General features: G+C 39.2%; 1 protein-coding gene across 2 annotated transcripts in view; it reads right to left on the reverse strand.

The window, feature by feature from the left end:
- Positions 1–17623, reverse strand: part of ssbp4 (single stranded DNA binding protein 4) — a 107342-nt gene extending 89719 nt beyond the window's left edge. The window contains exons 1-2 of one of the 2 annotated variants that reach the window (XM_008407107.2): positions 17463–17623; positions 3030–3102 (exon numbers count right to left, since the gene is read on the reverse strand). In XM_008407107.2, the coding sequence (XP_008405329.1) occupies positions 3030–3102; positions 17463–17518 (129 nt within the window). In that variant the 5' untranslated portion in view covers positions 17519–17623. The remainder of the gene's footprint in view (positions 1–3029; positions 3103–17462) is intronic. The other variant, XM_008407108.2, reaches the window with a different exon arrangement.
- Positions 17624–18497: the final 874 nt, after the last annotated feature.

Consider the following 18497-nt stretch of genomic DNA (forward strand, 5'->3'; position numbering starts at 1 on the left):
TATCAAAATCTTTTTTTTCCTCCAAATTTAAAATAGCAGCGGTCCAAATTTAAAATAGCAGCGGTCATCACAATATTGTTGAGGTCAAATATGATATATTTTGCCTGTTTGTTTTTTTGGGGGGGTTTTTTTATTCTTTAAATCAAAAATCTCAAAAAGTTGGTTTAATTTGAACCATTTTACACTTCTTGAAAGTTTTTCCAGAGGGGACAGGCAGATGAAAGAATAATGCAACATTTTATGCAACATTTTTGTAGTTCTGTTGTAGAACAATAACATATTGATATTATTGTGAGTAATTGGAGTTAATTTACCCGATTGTGTTAAGCCTTTATTTGCCAGCTTTCCACGTTAAATTCTTATTTACTGAACAGGGTGCATATTAAAGTACACACTTAAGCAGAGCCTGGTACAAGTACTTTTACCAACATCTGCTGCACTATAATAATAATAATAAAAAAAAACCATCTGCTGCACTGTGCTTTTTCAAACTGTATAGTGGCTTCTGATTTGTGAAGCCATTATACAATTTGAAGACCCAGGATGAAGATGTTTTTATATCACTCTTTATATTCTTTCAATCAATAAATGTATCAACAAAAAGCATGCTCTGAGATACATGTTTTGAATCAAGTTAAACTCAGATAAGGATTTGTGCTTCAAAGCATAAATGCATATAGCGCTGCATTATCTCCATTTACGCATCAAAGGAAGTGATTCAGAACGAACACCTTCAGCAAAGAAACTGCAGCCCTTTTTTTATGGTCTATGTTTGTAACATTTAAGTACTAAGTTAAAACTAAGTTTACACAACTTAGTGTTTCTATGCCAAGAAGTAAAATCCAACTTGGCAGGTCAGAGCTCCAAAAACCTGATCATCTCTAAAAGATTTTGCCACCAGATTTAAGTCTTATTGATCGTCTTAAGCGGTCGAGTAATCATTTATTTCCCAGGTACACTCAAGTAACTGTCGCCTTCATTTGTTATAAAAATTACGTATACATCAAAAACTACTTAAAAGAAATTAGACTTTGTAATTTAATGCCTCGAAAATGGGCCTGTGTCTTTTTAAGGAAGTCCTGCTCTTTCTTTGTGGAAATATGCAGCGTGTTGTATGAGCAGGCATTTCGGTTGCCACGGAGAATCAAGGAGTGAGTCAAAGCAACACGCTGGGGTCTTTTCTGATGACAGAATGACATTAAAACATGATAAAAACACGATTTTGTATCATAAACCCCCTTTAAAGGACTGCAGATGTTGGGTTGACTCTTGTGGAGTACCTCAAGGTTTAGTCCTTGGTCTCTCTCTTTTTTGTCACAGTTACCATAAAACACAACCTTCATGGACATAACATCCAGTGCCATTTTGACCTAAATTATGTTATTTATTTCACTATAGGCTCTTTAATAAAGAACCAAATATGTTTGCTATTATTTTTTAGATATGGCAGATCTTAAGACAACTTAATTGGTTTATAGCATTAAATGGTAAGTATGTGCCAACTCATGTATAGCTTTATAAAAAGTGGACCCCCGTCATAAGGACTAGTGTGTTTGTTTGAACAGATACATTTCACCATATGTATAGCAGATATTATTTGAATAATAGTGCAATAGTGCAGTTTCAGTATGTAATGAGTTACATTTACCTGAATAAAGCTTTGAATAAAATGAGTTTTACGGCACCCTTCTTTTTATTTTTGAGAAAAATTATTTTGAAGTATCATGAGTCTTAATTACAAAAATATTTCAACTACATCCACCTCTGATCATTTAACACATTAAAGAATAGCACACTGTAGCCAATCATGTACCAACACAGACATATGCCTGCAGAGTTTACAGTAAAGTGAGACATTTTGCACACGGATGGCCTTGTTCTGATGTTATTTTCTGTCTGCTCATCCTGCTGTGCTGTTTGGATGGCAAGTAAATACACAGTATGTCTCATTATACTGTAAATGTGTCATATTTTTTTTACTTTATTTCAAAATACAAGTATTAGCACATTTTAAATATATTTTTGTCTATCTGATTACATTGTATCCAGTTGTGATTTCACTAAATAATTTGTTACTGTTTTTATTGATAACTACTTTTTACTTGTACTTGAGCAAAAGTATCTTCAAACAGCACTACTTCTACTTGTTGACAATTTGTACTACACCCAGCACATATAGGTACGGAAGTGTGTTAGTGCTTAACAATGCTACTTTGATCTATTTTTGTACAGATACAAGAACTGGCTAGTTATATATGTTTTTAATGCATTTTGTCCAGTTCTTTAAAATTCAACAAATTTACCACGAGATAAAACATGTTTGACAAGACATGTTCATGAAATTTATTCATAGTCTAGATTCCTGAGTTCAAATGTTGCTCTGGCCCGAGCTGACATGATGACGTGACAGGCAAATGTGTCCTGGAACAAAGTGGCCAGAAGTCGACCTGCCTTTTCTTTCACTGGAAGTGAGCGTCTTTCACAGAGCTGAGTAAAGCCTGCGTGTAAGAGACGTGTTCAGCTGCAGAAAGCCCGTACATGGAACCGTTAGCAGGAAGGATGTCCATTAGGAAAAGGATGCAACACATTAGAGCCCTTACAACTTCTACCGACTGGAGGCATAATAAGAGGCTAATATCTCCAGTAGACCTTGAGCAAATTGTTAGGATTAGCTTCAAACAATCAAGGTTTAACTTGGCAGCCACGGGCTTCCCTTATCAAATATCAAAACAGAACACAAACAATATGTCCTCACAATACGTCTAATTACACAGTTTATGATTCCAAATTGAACCTAATATAGAGAGGTGGTTAATCATGTTAAGTAGACCGACCAATGTTTGTATTGTTCTGAACACAGAAACTGGCTAAAGTCCACTGTTGGCTGTAAGAAAGGTCAGCTGGAGGTTATAGAATAACTGCTGAACCCGGAAAGACCTACAATGTAAATTCCTCTGGTGGTCGTACAATAGAAGGGGAATCACACTCATCCTTTTTAAACAGGAAATTTCATTAGGAGGGCATCTTACCTCTGACAGGAAGGTCTGTGCGGATTTCTGTGCGCCAACATGCAGTAAATACTCATAGACGTATAAAGCTAACCTGGAAAACAAAGCAGAGAGGAAGACAGGTTGTCACATTTTTTGGTTTCAGTATGTTTTTTTTTTTTTTTTTTTTTTACGTCATTTTACAATTTAGAAATCATTCAAGGATTCACACTTATTTCACTGTAGGAAATCAATGACACAGGACGGTAAAGCCTTTGAACCGAAGCCGGACCAAATCCTCACTGTTCATGTGAAACGAAGCCGAGACAAACAAGACTTTTACCGTGCGAAGATCGTATACATTGTGGCGAGGTTGTAAATGTGTGATGTAAGGCTCTTCGGCGAAGAGCTAAAAAGCTTTGGTGGCACTTGGCCATATCCCTGCGGTTTTAGGCTGTCTGCTGTCAGGGCCGAGACACTGAAAACAAAACGGTGTAGACACTCTGAGGAACACGGGACGAAGGAGAGAAGGAATGAGCTCGGACACGATGCTCAGACATCACCCAGATCTACATCACATCAGAATGTGAAATACCTACATTCTTGTCATGTCACAAGATTATCTTTGGATGTTGTGCATTAGCTATGTTCGTCTTACTGGTGTCTTTGTTTGCCTGAGATGACGTTTTTGTTATTTCAAGGTTGACACTAACCATGTTCAATTAAACAAAAACTAGGGTGGTAACATTGCTCTGATCTTACAACACAAGAAAATGTTAGATGTTGAGTTCACATAAAAACAGAGAAGATATTAAAAATACTCCAAATTCACAAATTTTCACCTTTCACAGACACTGTTTCCAGTAGGATCCTGGTAGAAGCAGTGGAGATATTTGTTTCTGCTGCTTTACCATTGGTATAAAAAACTGAACCAGGTGGGAAATTACCACAGAAAGAAAAACAACCCTCTTTGGAGGGCAGTACTTTTAATAGTACTCAAAACCTTTGTTAAGGATTTCTGATTTTAAGTTCAGAAGTTGATCAACTCCAATAGACAACAAACAACACAGGGGAAACCAAAGGTTCAAGGTTATTAATTATTAAGTTCTGGCGGTCAAAGAGTCAGGGTAGCATAATGTAAACAACCTTTGTAATAAATCTCTTGTATGACAATCATGGCAACAAATCGAAAGATGGGAAATGAAAAATGCAGACGAAATTCAACAAACAAGTGAGTAGTCTTCTAGTTACATTGTAAATGTTGGTGTTCAGTATAAAACGTGTTCTTTTTGTTGTGCAAAAGGATTGTCTGCAAAGCATGCTGCAACATGCACAAGCATCACATCATTAGAGTCTATGGCATGTGGTCTCATATATGGAACAAAACCAATCATTTATGTCAAAGATTATGAGATCTGATCAAAAGTTTCCAGAGTCGAAGGGAAAAGAGACTCATTCTGTCAACCAGGTGTTCTTTGAGCTGCTCACAAGTGATCATAAACAGTGTGAACGGAGCCAAAGACTTGCTGGCTGACCAAACATTGCTATGTTTTTTTTAAAATTATTATTATTCTAAGCAAAATCAAAGCATTGGGACTCTGACATTAAGGAAGGACATGCAAATTGCACGCATCAAGCCCCTTTCAGCCCTCTGAATGAAATTCAGATCTGTCTTGCTGTGAGGTGTAATCACACAGGGTAATGGTGAAAATTGGTGCCGAGATGAAAAATAGCATAACTTTTCTTTAGACCTGCAAGTTAGAAAGATTTTTCTTTTCTGTAACACCATTTAATGTTCAAAATTTTGAAAAGGCAAACATTAGAGACAAAAGCTTAGATAATCTTTGAATTGTTTAATTTTCTGTTGGATTCAAAACTGCTTAAACATTGTTTTCCCCCCCTTTTACGATAAATGTAATGTTGCGGTTGACCACCAGGGGGCTCGACTCACGTCCATATAATTGTTCATTTTGCTTACAGTAGACTGGGTTTTTTTTATCTGTGCATAGCTGTCAGCTCTTCTGGCCAACTCTTCACCGCTGTTGAAGAAGCTAACCAGGCTACAACCACCTTTGGACTTCAGGCAATGATTCCCGAATCTCCAGCAGCAACCTGTGAGCATCCAGCAATGTCTTGAGACTAATATCTCTACCCAAAGAGCAAATCAACTCCAAAACATGCCGTTGTCTCTCACCATGTAGCTTTAAGCCAAGGGAAATGACACTGCCGACGCTCAGTAGTGACCATGACTATTGGTGACAAAGAAACGCTGCTTTTCATGGAAGATTCATGATCAGAGAGACGGATTCTGGTTGATTCCGGTTCACAAAAGACCCTCATTCACCTGGCCGGCTCCAATAGGCTGGATGGAGACTGTCGTCTGCTGCTGGCTGCGGCCAATGGCTCTCCCATCAAAACTAGCTAACAAACAAACTCACTCTGGAGTCCTTTGTTACAGGTTATCTTGTTATCGCAGCATTTTTCATTATTAGTTGCATCCTAACTACATGCATCAGTTTTAAAACCTTAAATGTAACTGAAAACACTCAATCTTGTCCTGTTCAATTAACATAAACATTTACTGTCGTTACCTTTTTCTTTTCTTCTGTTTTCGTCTGTTTTTCTTGCTGTTCTGATATTGGCAGACAGTTTATGAAGGGACTTATAATGAAGCTGATATATGAATGCAAACCCTCCTTTTCCAGGAGAACAAATTGTTACTTTCTCTCAGCAGCTGACTCATTCCTGTTACTTGTCACTGCCTTTGCCTTATTAGTGCTCATCACACAGTCACCAGAAGGGATCTTGACAAGTATAGCTGGCCCAGACTTCAGAAAGCTCAAGGCTATCATCCCAAGCAACTCAAACGCTGTCGCCTACATTTATTTGAACTTTACAGACTCAGACAAAACTGCATCAGTTTTGTCAAACAACCGAGGACAAAAAAGATGTAGTTGCGTCGAAGCAATCAGTCAACTAAACAGTTTTACAGTATGTACAGACACAAATTTACAGATTTTAGCGGAGCTGCAATGTTTTCGTCTGTATTGAACAATTATTTTTGCACGGATCACATGCATTCAGGCCAGCGCAGAAACACGGAGATATGTTGTTTGGGTCGATGATGCTGAGTGAATCAATACTGAACTAGGCCAACAGTTGAGCAACCAGATTTTTTAAGCTTTGGATAATCAGAATTGAATGCAACTAAGTGGCATGAACTGACATCCGTCTGCTAAAAGGAAAACAATTTGTTGCAGCTGATCCATACCAGCTTAAGCTCACAGCAAACAGAAAAATGTATTACAAACTTTCCTCTGTTTTAAAACCACATAAGCATCCATTGCTCTGTTGTAAATCAGGACATGCAAACTCAATAACATTTAATTGAAAGTGAATCAGATATCATTAATGACTGTTTTTTTGTTATTATGGTATAATACTGTATATTATTTTAAATGCTAAATCTTTCTCCAAAAATCTGAAATGAAAATTATATTTTAGTATAATTATTAGCATATATTTATTGTATTATTCCAAATAAATAAATAACAAAAAAAAAAAAAACATAATTTCATAAGTAAAAATCAGAAATGGGTTAAAGCTGTCAAATCTAACATGACAAAACTTACTCTTACAGAAATAACTAATTACACTTAAACTGTTATTTAGCATGTAGAGGAGGCCAAACATGGTAAACTGTTCCAGCCTCGTGATAGATGTGGCTGAACTAAAACAGGGTTCATTCAGTCATGAGTGAAACTAAAAAAGACAAATAATCAGATTTTGTTGAACCATTTGATTAAAATGTAATAATTGGGTACACGGTACAAGGCTGCTGCGACGTTTTTTGAATGTGTTGATAATTTCACTTTATCGGTGCTGCAGCATTGCAAATGTAGCTGTGAATTATCTTTGAGTCTATGCTATGCCGTCTGCATTGATAAAGATTCACTCACTTCTGCATGCCGGATGCTAGAAACTAAGAGTAAAATGTGCAATTTGATCGACTTTGTGACTAATTTGTCTAATCACCGTCTCACCACTCAAGACTCTTAAAGAGGATTTCAATTTCATCCCCAGATGGCTAGTTGATAATGACAATAAAATCAAAATGAACAATAAAACACATACTTTTAAGCAGCAGTTATGTATGTTCCATGTGAAGCCCCTTCCTCTGGATTCGAGAGCAGTTTTCGGTGAGACAGAAATGTGGAACAAAGAAATTGCTGCACTTATCTACATCTTTGGATGAAGACTGAGAAAAACAACAAGCTGAGAAGAAACAAACTAAAATTAAAATCTCCATTAAATTGCTTAATTATATTGGTAACCATGCCCTTTTTATTGCCCTTTTAACTCTCTTGCAGCATGAGGCGATGGATATGTGCTGACTGGGCGCCCCTTCAGCTTAAGACATGCCAGGACGGAGGGAGAGCAGCATCAGGGAAACGGGGGCCAATTGTTAATTTTCCCAGTCCTCCACATAATGTATGACATAATTACATCTTGCTTTCTTTTTCACATTCATTTAGTGATATATAGTAATGTAAAAAAAAAAAAACTAAGGACACCTCTCAGTTAGTTCTTCATGCAAAAAAAATTGCTGATTTAAAAAAAAATGTCTCTGGAAAGGGAAGTGAAATAATTGCACTTATGCAACAAAAAATAAGGGCAATTATTTTACTTATTAAACAAAACTGAGAAAATGATAAAGTGCCTTTCCTGTCACTAACTAGAGTTACAACCTTTAGCTGAAAAAAACTTCAGTGAGATCCTTCTTGTAGTCCTCTGCACGCCTCAGGGGCCAGCAGGGGTTTCATGTTCAGCTCATTTCAAGTTGATTCGCATCGTCTCAAGGAAATCAACCTCTGGTCTTTGACTGGGTCCAGGAGTCACTGATACAATTTATGTCGCGTTGCAGGTTCCAGTTCTGTTTCGGCTTTTGTTTTTATACAAATAATGTGATAATTTCCTGAAGCAACTTGTGATGCATAATATGATTCATGATGAACTCTTTGATGGTGAGCTGATCAGGCCCCGCTACGACAAAACATCCCCAAACACGACGGTTCCACCTTCAAAGTTTTATTTTACTGAATATATTAATTGGCTCACATCAAACATATCCCTTCTTTTTTTTCCTAGTGATTAAATAATTATATCTTAGACTAATATGTCCAAAGACCATTATCCCAGAACTTCATCTCTTTAGTTTCCCTTTATTTAAACTTAGTCTGGCCTTCATGTTTGCTTAGAGAGTAACAGTTTCATCCCTGCACACCTCCTTGAAAAGTCAAACATGTGCAGTCTTTTTTTTTTTTTAATTGTAGAGACGCCTTTTTGTTTTCAAGAGGTCTGCTGGAGGCCCTGCATTGACATTATAAGGTTTTTAGGATTTATTTTAATATATGGCGTCCTATTTTTTATTTTTTTTCAAAAGTCTGTATTTTTATTTAAAGTTGTTTATTTATTTACCTCTGAATTTTTCCAGGCACACAGCAGCAGGGTTTTTATGCACCTCGCATTACTAATGAATTGTTGACATGTTATTTTGCCTTAAATTGTTTTAATATCTTTATATTATAAAACAGTGTTCAGAATGGGTTACTGCTGCCGCTTGCATGCACTGGAAGCAGAACAGTCAAACAACTTGATGCATTTTCTCTGTTCAGTCGTGTTAACAAAGAAAACGTATATAAGAAGTGTTCCAGCATATTGACTTAATATTTCTGAAAACAGCCCCGTTTCTTTTTTCACACGTTCTCCTGTGTTTCCATTGTGTCAGGCTGAACAGTTCACACGGCAGTGATGTTATGGTGAAAGCAGGGGGAGTCCACCGCTGTAATGTGTAAAATTGAGCCCCTATTTGCGGTGTGAAACACCCTGCAGAAAGCGTCAGATCCTATATATCCCCCACCCCTTTTTTTTTTTTTTTTTGCACCGTACAGGATCGCACAGAGATTCCCAAGAGTTCTGCGGCAATGAAATTTTCATGGCGGAGGCCGGTGTGATCTGAGGGGCGCTGCGCACCAGCGATGGGCACCTGCCCTGGCTGCGATGCATTATTTAAAAACACTCATTCAATCCAGGCTTCAGGGGACACCTTTTGTTACTCTGTCAGAAGCAGTGAGTGTAACTCCGCAGAACAGGACCTTCCATGCAAGCCGATGATGCAGCTTTCTAAAAAGAAGCACGCTCGGTACGACAGGCGTGCGTAAGAGAGGGAAACCGAATCGGCGTCTGGTTCTTTTTCTCCTCTTTGGACACCAGAAAAGTAAATTCCCTCTTTAGTGACCCCGCCGCTGCTTACACGTGTCACTCAGGAATAAAAGATGAGATGCTTACAAGACAAACCACACACATACAGCCTTCTTCTCGGTGTCTCCCGTTTCCTCTCCTCTGGCTTTCACTGTCTCACTGATGAATTGCAGCAAAGGAAAACTCTGATGCAAATCATACGCCGGGAAGTGGGAGATCAGACTGAGTGGGAGGAGGCTCGTTTGACCTGCAACTGACTCAACATCACGGCCCATGATAGTAGGTTCACCAAACATCTGTCTGTCATGCTCTTTCAGCTGCTGGATCATTTGCATCTATTTTTACTCCATACTCATTGAGCAGGATTGTAGCCAGAGGACAGGGGGGAAAAAAAGAAAAAGTCTATTAGCCCCTTTGTGATTTTCTCTCTTTTTTAGCTCCTCCTTTTCATTCAAGCGGAACAGCACTTTGTTTCACATCTATTTATCAAGAAGATCTCTCTGCCCGCCTCGTCCTGAGGAGCAAAACCTGACATTTAGCCCCAGGCTGTCCCAGCCAACCTTCCCTTTCCTTCACTTGCCCCCAGAGACGCGGGCATCCCAGCTGAGTTTAGCCAGCTAAAGCACAGACAGTTAGAAAATTAACTTTCATGTCCTGATTTGAATAATTCAGCAGTGATCACAGTGCCAGAATGAGGTATAAAGTGCAAAGAGGTGGTGAAGGAGGAAGAAGCTGATCTAGTTTCATTGATTTTTTTTTTTAATATACATTTTGTTGCATTTTAAACCCAAACTTCAAAACGTTTCATGTGACAAACCGGCACAAACGTAACAGATAGTGTGTAAATGTATTCAACCCCCTTTAATCTGTTGACCCTAAGCCCCATTTCCACCAAATTAGCCTCCCAACATGTTTCCTTGTCCCGTTTTTAACTCTCAGTATCTGCCTTCACTGCAAAAACACAAAATCTCACCAAGTACTTTTGGACTAGTTTCTAGTGTAAATGTCTTATTACACTTAAAATAAGACAAATTAATTCAAAAGTAACTTTTCAGCAAGTTACAGAAGCTTGTTTTAAGTAAACAAATCCTTAATATTGATGTAAAAGTACTTGTTCTAATAGACAAATTAACTTATAGCATAAAAAAACGCCTTGTTATAAGTTAAATAATCTGCCAAGTATTTTGTCATCAATATTGACATGCAGTGCAAGTTTTTTGGAACATTTGGCAGGAAGTTCGGTTTTAGTCGCAGTCAACCACAGCACCTTCTTCCACATGTTTGTGGTCAACTACAAATCTCCTTCAAATTATTTTCAGCAATGATTTTCTTCTTGTATTCTGTGATAACGGCCAGATTTGTAAAGTGACATAATTGAGCTCTAGAGTCACCACTGGACTGTGAGTAGCTGTCCTCTTTAATGATTTGTTTGTCTGTGCAGGTGATTGATTAAGCCATGATTGCTTTGAACAGAACTTTGTGAATTGTTCAAATCTCAGAATAATGTTTTATAAGCTAACCTTGCTTTAAAATCCTCCACGGTGTTTTCTGTGACCTTTGTCTGCTGCGTTCCTTCATGTTGATGTTTGTTCACTAATGTTCTCCGACAAACTATACCGACAGCTGAATTTATATTGAGGATAATCTACACAGACGGAGAAACTGACTACATTGGTGTCAGAGAGAAGGGAGCTCAATACAAGACCATGCCACACTTTCCAGATTTGTATTAGTAACTTGTAAATTATTTTGAAACCTTGGTGTCATTTTCCTGTCAATTATTATGAACTCCTGTGTTTTGGTCTGTCACACAGAATCTCAGTAAAACACTTTGTGTGTAATTTAATAAAATGCGGAATAGTTTAAGAGGTAAACAAGATTTCCCTGTGCACACAGAGAAATATTCTGCTGGGCAACAGAAATAAAGAGTTAAATGAAGTCATACGGAGGTGAGCGAGAGGCTCGGTGCCTGCTTCAGACCTCTGCGATGCTGTAAAGATGTTTCACTGACGCTTATTCCCAGCGCGCATGCCGTTTCTATTTGCCCGTCTTTGTTCTGGCGGTTCCTTTGTCAAAACAAATCAGTGTCAATGAGCATGTAAACACAAACGGCTTTAGCCACGGGTTAATCCAGACATTTCTCACACATGCACATAGACGCGTCTGCATTCATGTGAACACACCAAGGCAACCTGATCATCTCGCCGGTACCCGGTTTAGCTCTGGTGATCTCCTCTTGCCACAAAGAAACATCTCAGGCATTTCTGAAGATTTGGGATAAGGAGCATTTTGGATGTTACCAATACAGGTTTCGCCATTAGTGAGTTTCGTCATCAGCGAGTAGTTAATGAGGGCAACAATGACATAACCTACCATGAAGTAATTAGTCCAAATATTCAAAACACTCATCTGTTTCCTATTATCACCTGACACTCACCTCATTGCTGTTCGCACAGATGCTTTCCTCTGTATGTTAATAAGAGACAAACTGTTCTGCTCGGTGTGCAGTGTTGCCAAACTGATTAACAACTTCAGGCGCAGAGCTTCAATATTTATACTGCCTGCTTTATTTTGAGTGCGAAGGGCAACAAATTTGTGCAGATGCACCAAAAGCGGCTGACGACAGGCGGCATTAATTGACTGTTGACACATCTGAATGGGAGCGCCGTCACCCCGAAGGGCGCTGGGGGTAAATCAAGGGTTTCTTTACTTTTTTCTGAATACTGTTTCTGCTTGTGTTCCTGTGCAGCTCTTTATGCTTCCTTCAAAAGACTAAAATGCAGATGGCTGAGCCATCTGTGAAGAATCAAAACCATGCATTCAGAGCTGAAGATCCCCCGCTAAATGGCACGTAAATAGGTGGGAGGAGCCAGAGGAGGAGCGGAGGATGTAAAGAAACTTGCGTTCAAAACAAACTGATTGACTTTGCACTTGAAGTTCTTCACCCAAACAAATATAGAATCACTTGAAATCACACCAAAACCACACCGTAAACAAACAGAGTATTAAAAAATTATTTTGCTCCCTGACTGCTAACTGTGGCCCTTCTTAAGAGAAGATGATTGATCGAGCTTTAACTTTTTTTTGTTTTTTCTGTGAATGGAACCTCTAATTTATTTAGGTCACCGGATTTACTAGAACAAACTGAAAGAGATTTCCATTTACCCTATGAGAAAAAACTCACTAATTTTAAAGCTGCTGTGTTAAGTTCTTCCATTAATCAGTGACTTTTTATATATATTTCTATACCCAGTTCCTCCTCTGTGGGGAAGTGGGGGGTTCTGAGGTCTTTCCCCAAAAGTTTATAGGGGAGTTATCAGTCCTTCAAAGAGACACAGAGTACTGACACCCAACCACACACACCACAGGGAAACTTACAGCGGGCCATTCGACCTGACATGCAAACGCCAACATATCCTGGGACAAAACATGCGAGGTCAAAGCAGAAAGGTCCCAGCTGGGAATCAACCCCAACACCTTCTTGCTGCCTGAACATTTGTCCCTCTGGCTTGACACCAGTTTTTAACTCCTTTCAAAATTAAAGTAAAAGTCCACCGACAAGGCTTTTTCTGCCAAATAGAAACGATTGATTTTCTATTGAGTTCTGACTTGTTGATTCCGATTTCTCTTTCTTAGGTTTAGAAAACACAAAAGACAGAAATTTTGTGCAGGTTGTTTTTTTTTTGGTTATTTTTTAGACCTAGCATTGCATCCAACAGAAAATGAAGAAATCACAAGGTTATGCTCATTTATGCATCAACACAAATGCAATTAATTTTGATCAGATTTTTACAAAACCAAAAAAAGTGCATCAACGTGAACGCTGATGGTTGACACAGTTATAGACTGAAAATGGCTGTAATTCTTAGTTTTCATGTGTTTAATAAATAAGAAGAGAAAAGTTGCATTTTTTCAGTAATTGACTCGAACAGAATCGAACGAAGAGAATATCTATCCAATTCTGATCTGAATGGTTTCATTTGACAACATGCATCAGTTCTTCCTCTTCCTAATAAAAGTATTATCACAATAAATCTGTTCCCATGAAAGCTCTTATGAAAATAACCTTACGCAGGGATCTGGTGTAAACACACCCCTGCACTCCTGCTACCTGTGACCTGAGGAAAGTGAGGCCAGCCGGCTGAATCCTGGCTATATGGCGGTGGAGGAATCCACCTAGTTTTCTGCATTCCGGTCTGTGCATGTTGCTGAACAAAATCAAGACTCAAGACTCAGTTTTAAGTCTTTACAGGATTTTTTTTTTTTTTTATCCATCACTGTGCAACACAGCTTCCTAAACACACTCAAACACACTGTTGAGCTTGTATCTAGGAACATTTTGTACACTACGTCAGAGATTCACAGCATGTAACTGAGAAGTTCAGTGTAAACCCTTTTTTCCTTGTGTTTCAATTTCAGATGTCACCACTTTGCGGATGTGCACACCAGTCTACCTGCAGAACACCAACAACTGAACGGTCCTCACAAAGGACACCTGAAATAAAACTTTATTGCCGGGGAAGCCATGGATAATAAAAGTCGTTGTCTTTGTCTGGTAAATAGGGCAAAACCTTGAGAAAACACTGAAGAAACACTGAAGAAACTAGTTGTTGGAATATTTCAGGAGGAAAGTTAAATTCCTGAAAAGCAGCTGCGCATTTGCAGAAACAAAAATCAGAAAAAAAGAAGCCAAGAGGCCTTCTGGTTGTTTTCAACACAAGCATGAACTGCAAGAGCAAAGCAAGGAGGCAGTTTATCAAAATGTTTATAGACATAACCATTAATATTTCATTCTACAAGTTTTTCCATGAAACATTAATGCTCTAGTGTAACTCGTGTGTTCTGTCCACACCCATGCGGTCTGACTTCCTCCAGCTGCGCAAGCAAAAACATTTCTCTACACTAATATTTCCTAAATGTTGGTGTCAACAAGTTTTGCGCTCCTAGCTGAAACATTGCATCACCTGGTTCTTCATTAAAACAACACCAAGATAAACATGCAAGTGCAGCAGGTGGATAAAAAGTTTAATACTTCCTGCTTACTTTTGCATTCTGATTTCACTTAACGTCATGAAATCTTTCGTACATCTGATTAAATTAGAACGACCCGATGACGAATTCTCCTAACAGGAGCTGCAGCTCCGATGCCAGACTCCTTCCTTAATGCCATATGCATCCATCTGGAGAGCCTTCTTTTTCATTAGGCCAATATGTAAAGAGTTGAATGAATATGTAAATATGAATATGATAATTCACTGAAGCCGCTGTTGTGAGCTCCACGATTACAAGGGAACATGTGTTAGCCCTGCGGGGCGAGTTAGGGGGACAAGACAGGTGAGCGGAGAGGGCAAACCTTTTATGTGATGTGTGGACGTTACCTGCTGGCCTGTGACGGATATACACACCACATACACTGCTTTGCAAAAAATATTCACTTTCTCACATTACGTCCCGTTTAAAACCACAAAGTTCATTGTATGTTGCTGGGATAATGAACAAGGGTTCTGAAGGTCCTACATGAGGTAAAAAATTTAAAATGTGGTGGCGCATTTAAACCCCTTTACTCTGCCGCTTGTGAATAATATCCAACGCAATCAACCATCAACTAGTTAAAAAATGTGACTTTTGTGTATTTAAACTTCTGCAAGTGTGACTGTTCTGCGAAGGTTTCGGGACCAGTAATATGTCACTTATCAGGTGGATAAAAGGTTTAAAGCTGAGTTTAGATGTAAAACAATATTCCAAGCTCTAAAATTCACTAAGCATTCTTCAGCTAATCATCTAAAAGTGTGAAGAGTGTGATCAAACTGCTAACCCCTGGTAACTCTGGAGGAGCTGCAGAAATCCACATCTCAGGTAGGAGAATCTGTTGACAGCTTTTAGTCATGCACGCTACAAATCTGGCATTTCTCAGAAAGTTGCGAGAAGGAAGCTATTGCTGCGAGAAAGTGAGAGGAGGTTCTGTTTGAAGTTTGCCACCAGCCATGGAAGGGCATGGCATGGATGTGGGAGGTGCTCTGACCAGATAAGACCACAACAAAATGAAACTTTCTTGTAAAGTTGGCAGAAAAACTTTAATACCACAAAATACCCATAAAAAAGCTTATGACCAAAAGGGAAAGTGATGGTGGCCCCATCATGCTGTGATGGACAGGAAGTTCATTCACCTTCCAGGAGGACAACAGAAATAACAGATAGAGCTACATTGTTAATGGTTGAGATCGAATTGTCTTCATTTCTTAGAATGGCCCAGTCAAAGTCCAGACTTGAGGCTAATTACAGCCAGGTCGGAATATGTATTAAATGTCTTTTGGACTTTCATTTATTAAAAAAAAAAAAAAAATGCTGAAAACTGTGATCTTTCCATTTCACAGTTATGCATTTTGCTCATAAATATATGGAGCATTTGTAATTAATGTGACAAAATGGGAAAAAAGTTCAAGTGTTGTGAAGTTTTTGTATATCACCGAACACGTTTAAAAATGTGATGCCTAATAGAAGAAGCAAGTTGCTGCAAATAAGTGACAGATATTTAAATGCAAGGAAACAGCAGGATGTAAAAACAAACAGGAGTTTTTCTTTTGTAATTTAAGCAACCTCGAGTTAGATGCATTTATCATTTGCAGCTTTTCTCAAAAGACTTGTACTTCTTATGAGTTAAATTATTAATCCTCCACCTACACTATCATTTGAAATACATGCTGCCTCTGTGCTGATTTCACTCCTAGTGACACATGCAACATAATCCACAGTCCCCTGAACAAGCGAGCACAACTAAGAACTGACTAAAGACACATTATTTAAATTATAAATGGCTTTTCACCATACTGTAAATAACCCAGGCTCCACAAACCGGTGTAAACTGAGATGCTGGCGCTTCATATGCAATATTAAAGCATCATATGCTGGTTCAAAGGTCAGCCCGCCTGCTGCTGCTCATAAACTCACATGGGACTGTTTTCATTTAGGATTCACTCCTCCATATCAGCACACACAAATACACAAACTCTCAATTTTCACACGAAATAATGGGAGTTCAGGGTGAAATCAGACGCTCCGTGCAAGCAGATGTGCACAAAGTCGTACTCGAGGAAGCCTCCACTAAGCGCATAAGTGACTCACATCACTAGAAAGCCTAATCAATTGAATATGACACGGCAGTGCATCAAAACATATAAGAGAGTCTCAAAAGAAATTATGTTTCCATTACAGATGTATGACGGGGGTGGTGTAGCCGCACAGCCTCCCAGGACTTGACATTGTTTTAGGGATTACAACTGCATCTCCACGGGGAGCCCGGCTCGCTGTTCCACAAACTCGTACTGTTTGGTGCGTAATGGTGACAAAACAGCACCACGACGATACACAGAACTCCCCGAAGGCTCACGTAAAGAAATAACTTTTTTATATTATTATTTTACCCCCACTGAAACTAAGCAGAAAAAAGGACAGTCATCACTTTCTCGGGACTATGACATTTAAAAGTTGCTCATAATAAACCAAAAAATGAGTTTATTAGATCAAATCTAAAATGGCAAATAGATTTCTTTTTTGATGATATCTGCTTGAAATAAAGCTTGTCTCTAAAATAAAAGCTGCGGTTTTAACTTTAAAAGTTGAGCACTATTGTGGCTGCTGAACGGGACAGAGCTTCCCTCCTCTTGCCGCCTGAAGTGCCTGCGCCCCGTGTTTTACGCACCAAAAAACGCGCAGCCTGAGCGCTTCGAGCCGCTAAAAAGAACCGAATCCACCCGAAGCATCCAGCGCCTTCATCCCCGAAAGTTTCACGGAGACACATGCGAGCAATCCACGCAACCGCGGACGCATGCTTTCACCCCGACGACAATCCCTCCTCAACTTTTACCGCCGCACAAGTGCGCGTTATAAATAACCGGGTAAATAAAAAACACAATCCGTGATCTTGTCCAACATCCCGCACCGACTTACAGAGCTGTTCGCTCACATTGTTGGGAAACAACAGGCGTATAATTACTCAAGAGACGTGGGGTTTTTTTTGTTGTTTTTTTTTTAAGGAAAAAGTTTAAGAGACGCACCTCCAAGGTGGTCGGATGAGTTGAGGAGGAGCGCACTTTACTCCGGCGCACTCCTTTAAATTACGCTACCTAGTTTAGAAAGTTGTGCGCCCCTCCGCTGCCCCCCTCACGTTTAAGCAGGTAAAAAACTCTGACAATTAAAGCAACACAATCCACTTACTTTTCTCTCGCTTGGCTATCGGAAGGGACGACAGCTCCTTTACCTTTGGCGTACATGCTGAATTCTGTTTTAAGACTTTTGCCCCACTCAACACCTGTCAAAGAAAGCAGCCAGGAAAACGCTCCATCTCCATAGCTACCCCTTTAGTGTTTTTCCTCCCCCCCTCCTCCTCTTCTCCTCCTCCCCCTCCTCCTCCCTCCTCCCCATTCTCTTCCCTCCTCCTTCTCTCTCCCGCTCCCTCCCTCCCTTCCTCTCTTTCTTTTTTTTTTTTTTTTTTTTTTACATCTCCAACATTGGCCACAAATCAGGCACAGTTTCTACTGGGGGGACTTGAAACCGTCCGCAGTTGGATTTTTTTTTTCTCCTTCTCAGTCGCTGTTCCACTGACCTGCTCCTCCTCCCTCCGTTCTGCAAACGGTGGGGGCTTCTTAAAGGGAAACGCACACTTTTTTTTGTTTGTGGAGTTTCATCAACATGAGGAGAAAAAAGGGGTGGATGGGGAAAGGTTTGCCGGGTACTTTTACTCCTCTGTTCGGGACAGGGTAGCTGGTTTATCCTCCCTCTTTTGTCTTTTAAAAACATACCAGGACTTTGACAGGCCTTGATTCATTCACAGGGATGGAAACATTATCTAATGTCGCCTTTTCTTGTAGACTCTTGCCTTTGTGTTGAATGAGTTCTGTATGTAGTGAGAGACGAGAAGTGATATTGAAGATCTAGTAGCATTTACATGGTCAGATTACAACTTGCCATTTATTTCTTTTGGATGTTCTGGCCTGCTGATTCTGGGTTTGTCTGATTGTTAGTTTTTGTTTATTTTCTTGACAGTAACCACTGGAAGAGGAAGTAAGAGTGTGGAAAAGGAAAGTCACCAAGTAATATCTCTTGAGGTACTCCACAAAAATGGTATTCAGGGAAAGACAGCAATGTAATACATTTCATTATAGGATCAATACTAAATGAAAGAGCTATTGTATCAAACACAGGCGTGAAACTGTTTTACAGATGCATTGACTGAGAAATTAAATTTATATA

The sequence above is a fragment of the Poecilia reticulata genome, linkage group LG4 (genome assembly GCF_000633615.1).
Source record: "Poecilia reticulata strain Guanapo linkage group LG4, Guppy_female_1.0+MT, whole genome shotgun sequence".
NCBI classification, from domain to species: domain Eukaryota; kingdom Metazoa; phylum Chordata; class Actinopteri; order Cyprinodontiformes; family Poeciliidae; genus Poecilia; species Poecilia reticulata.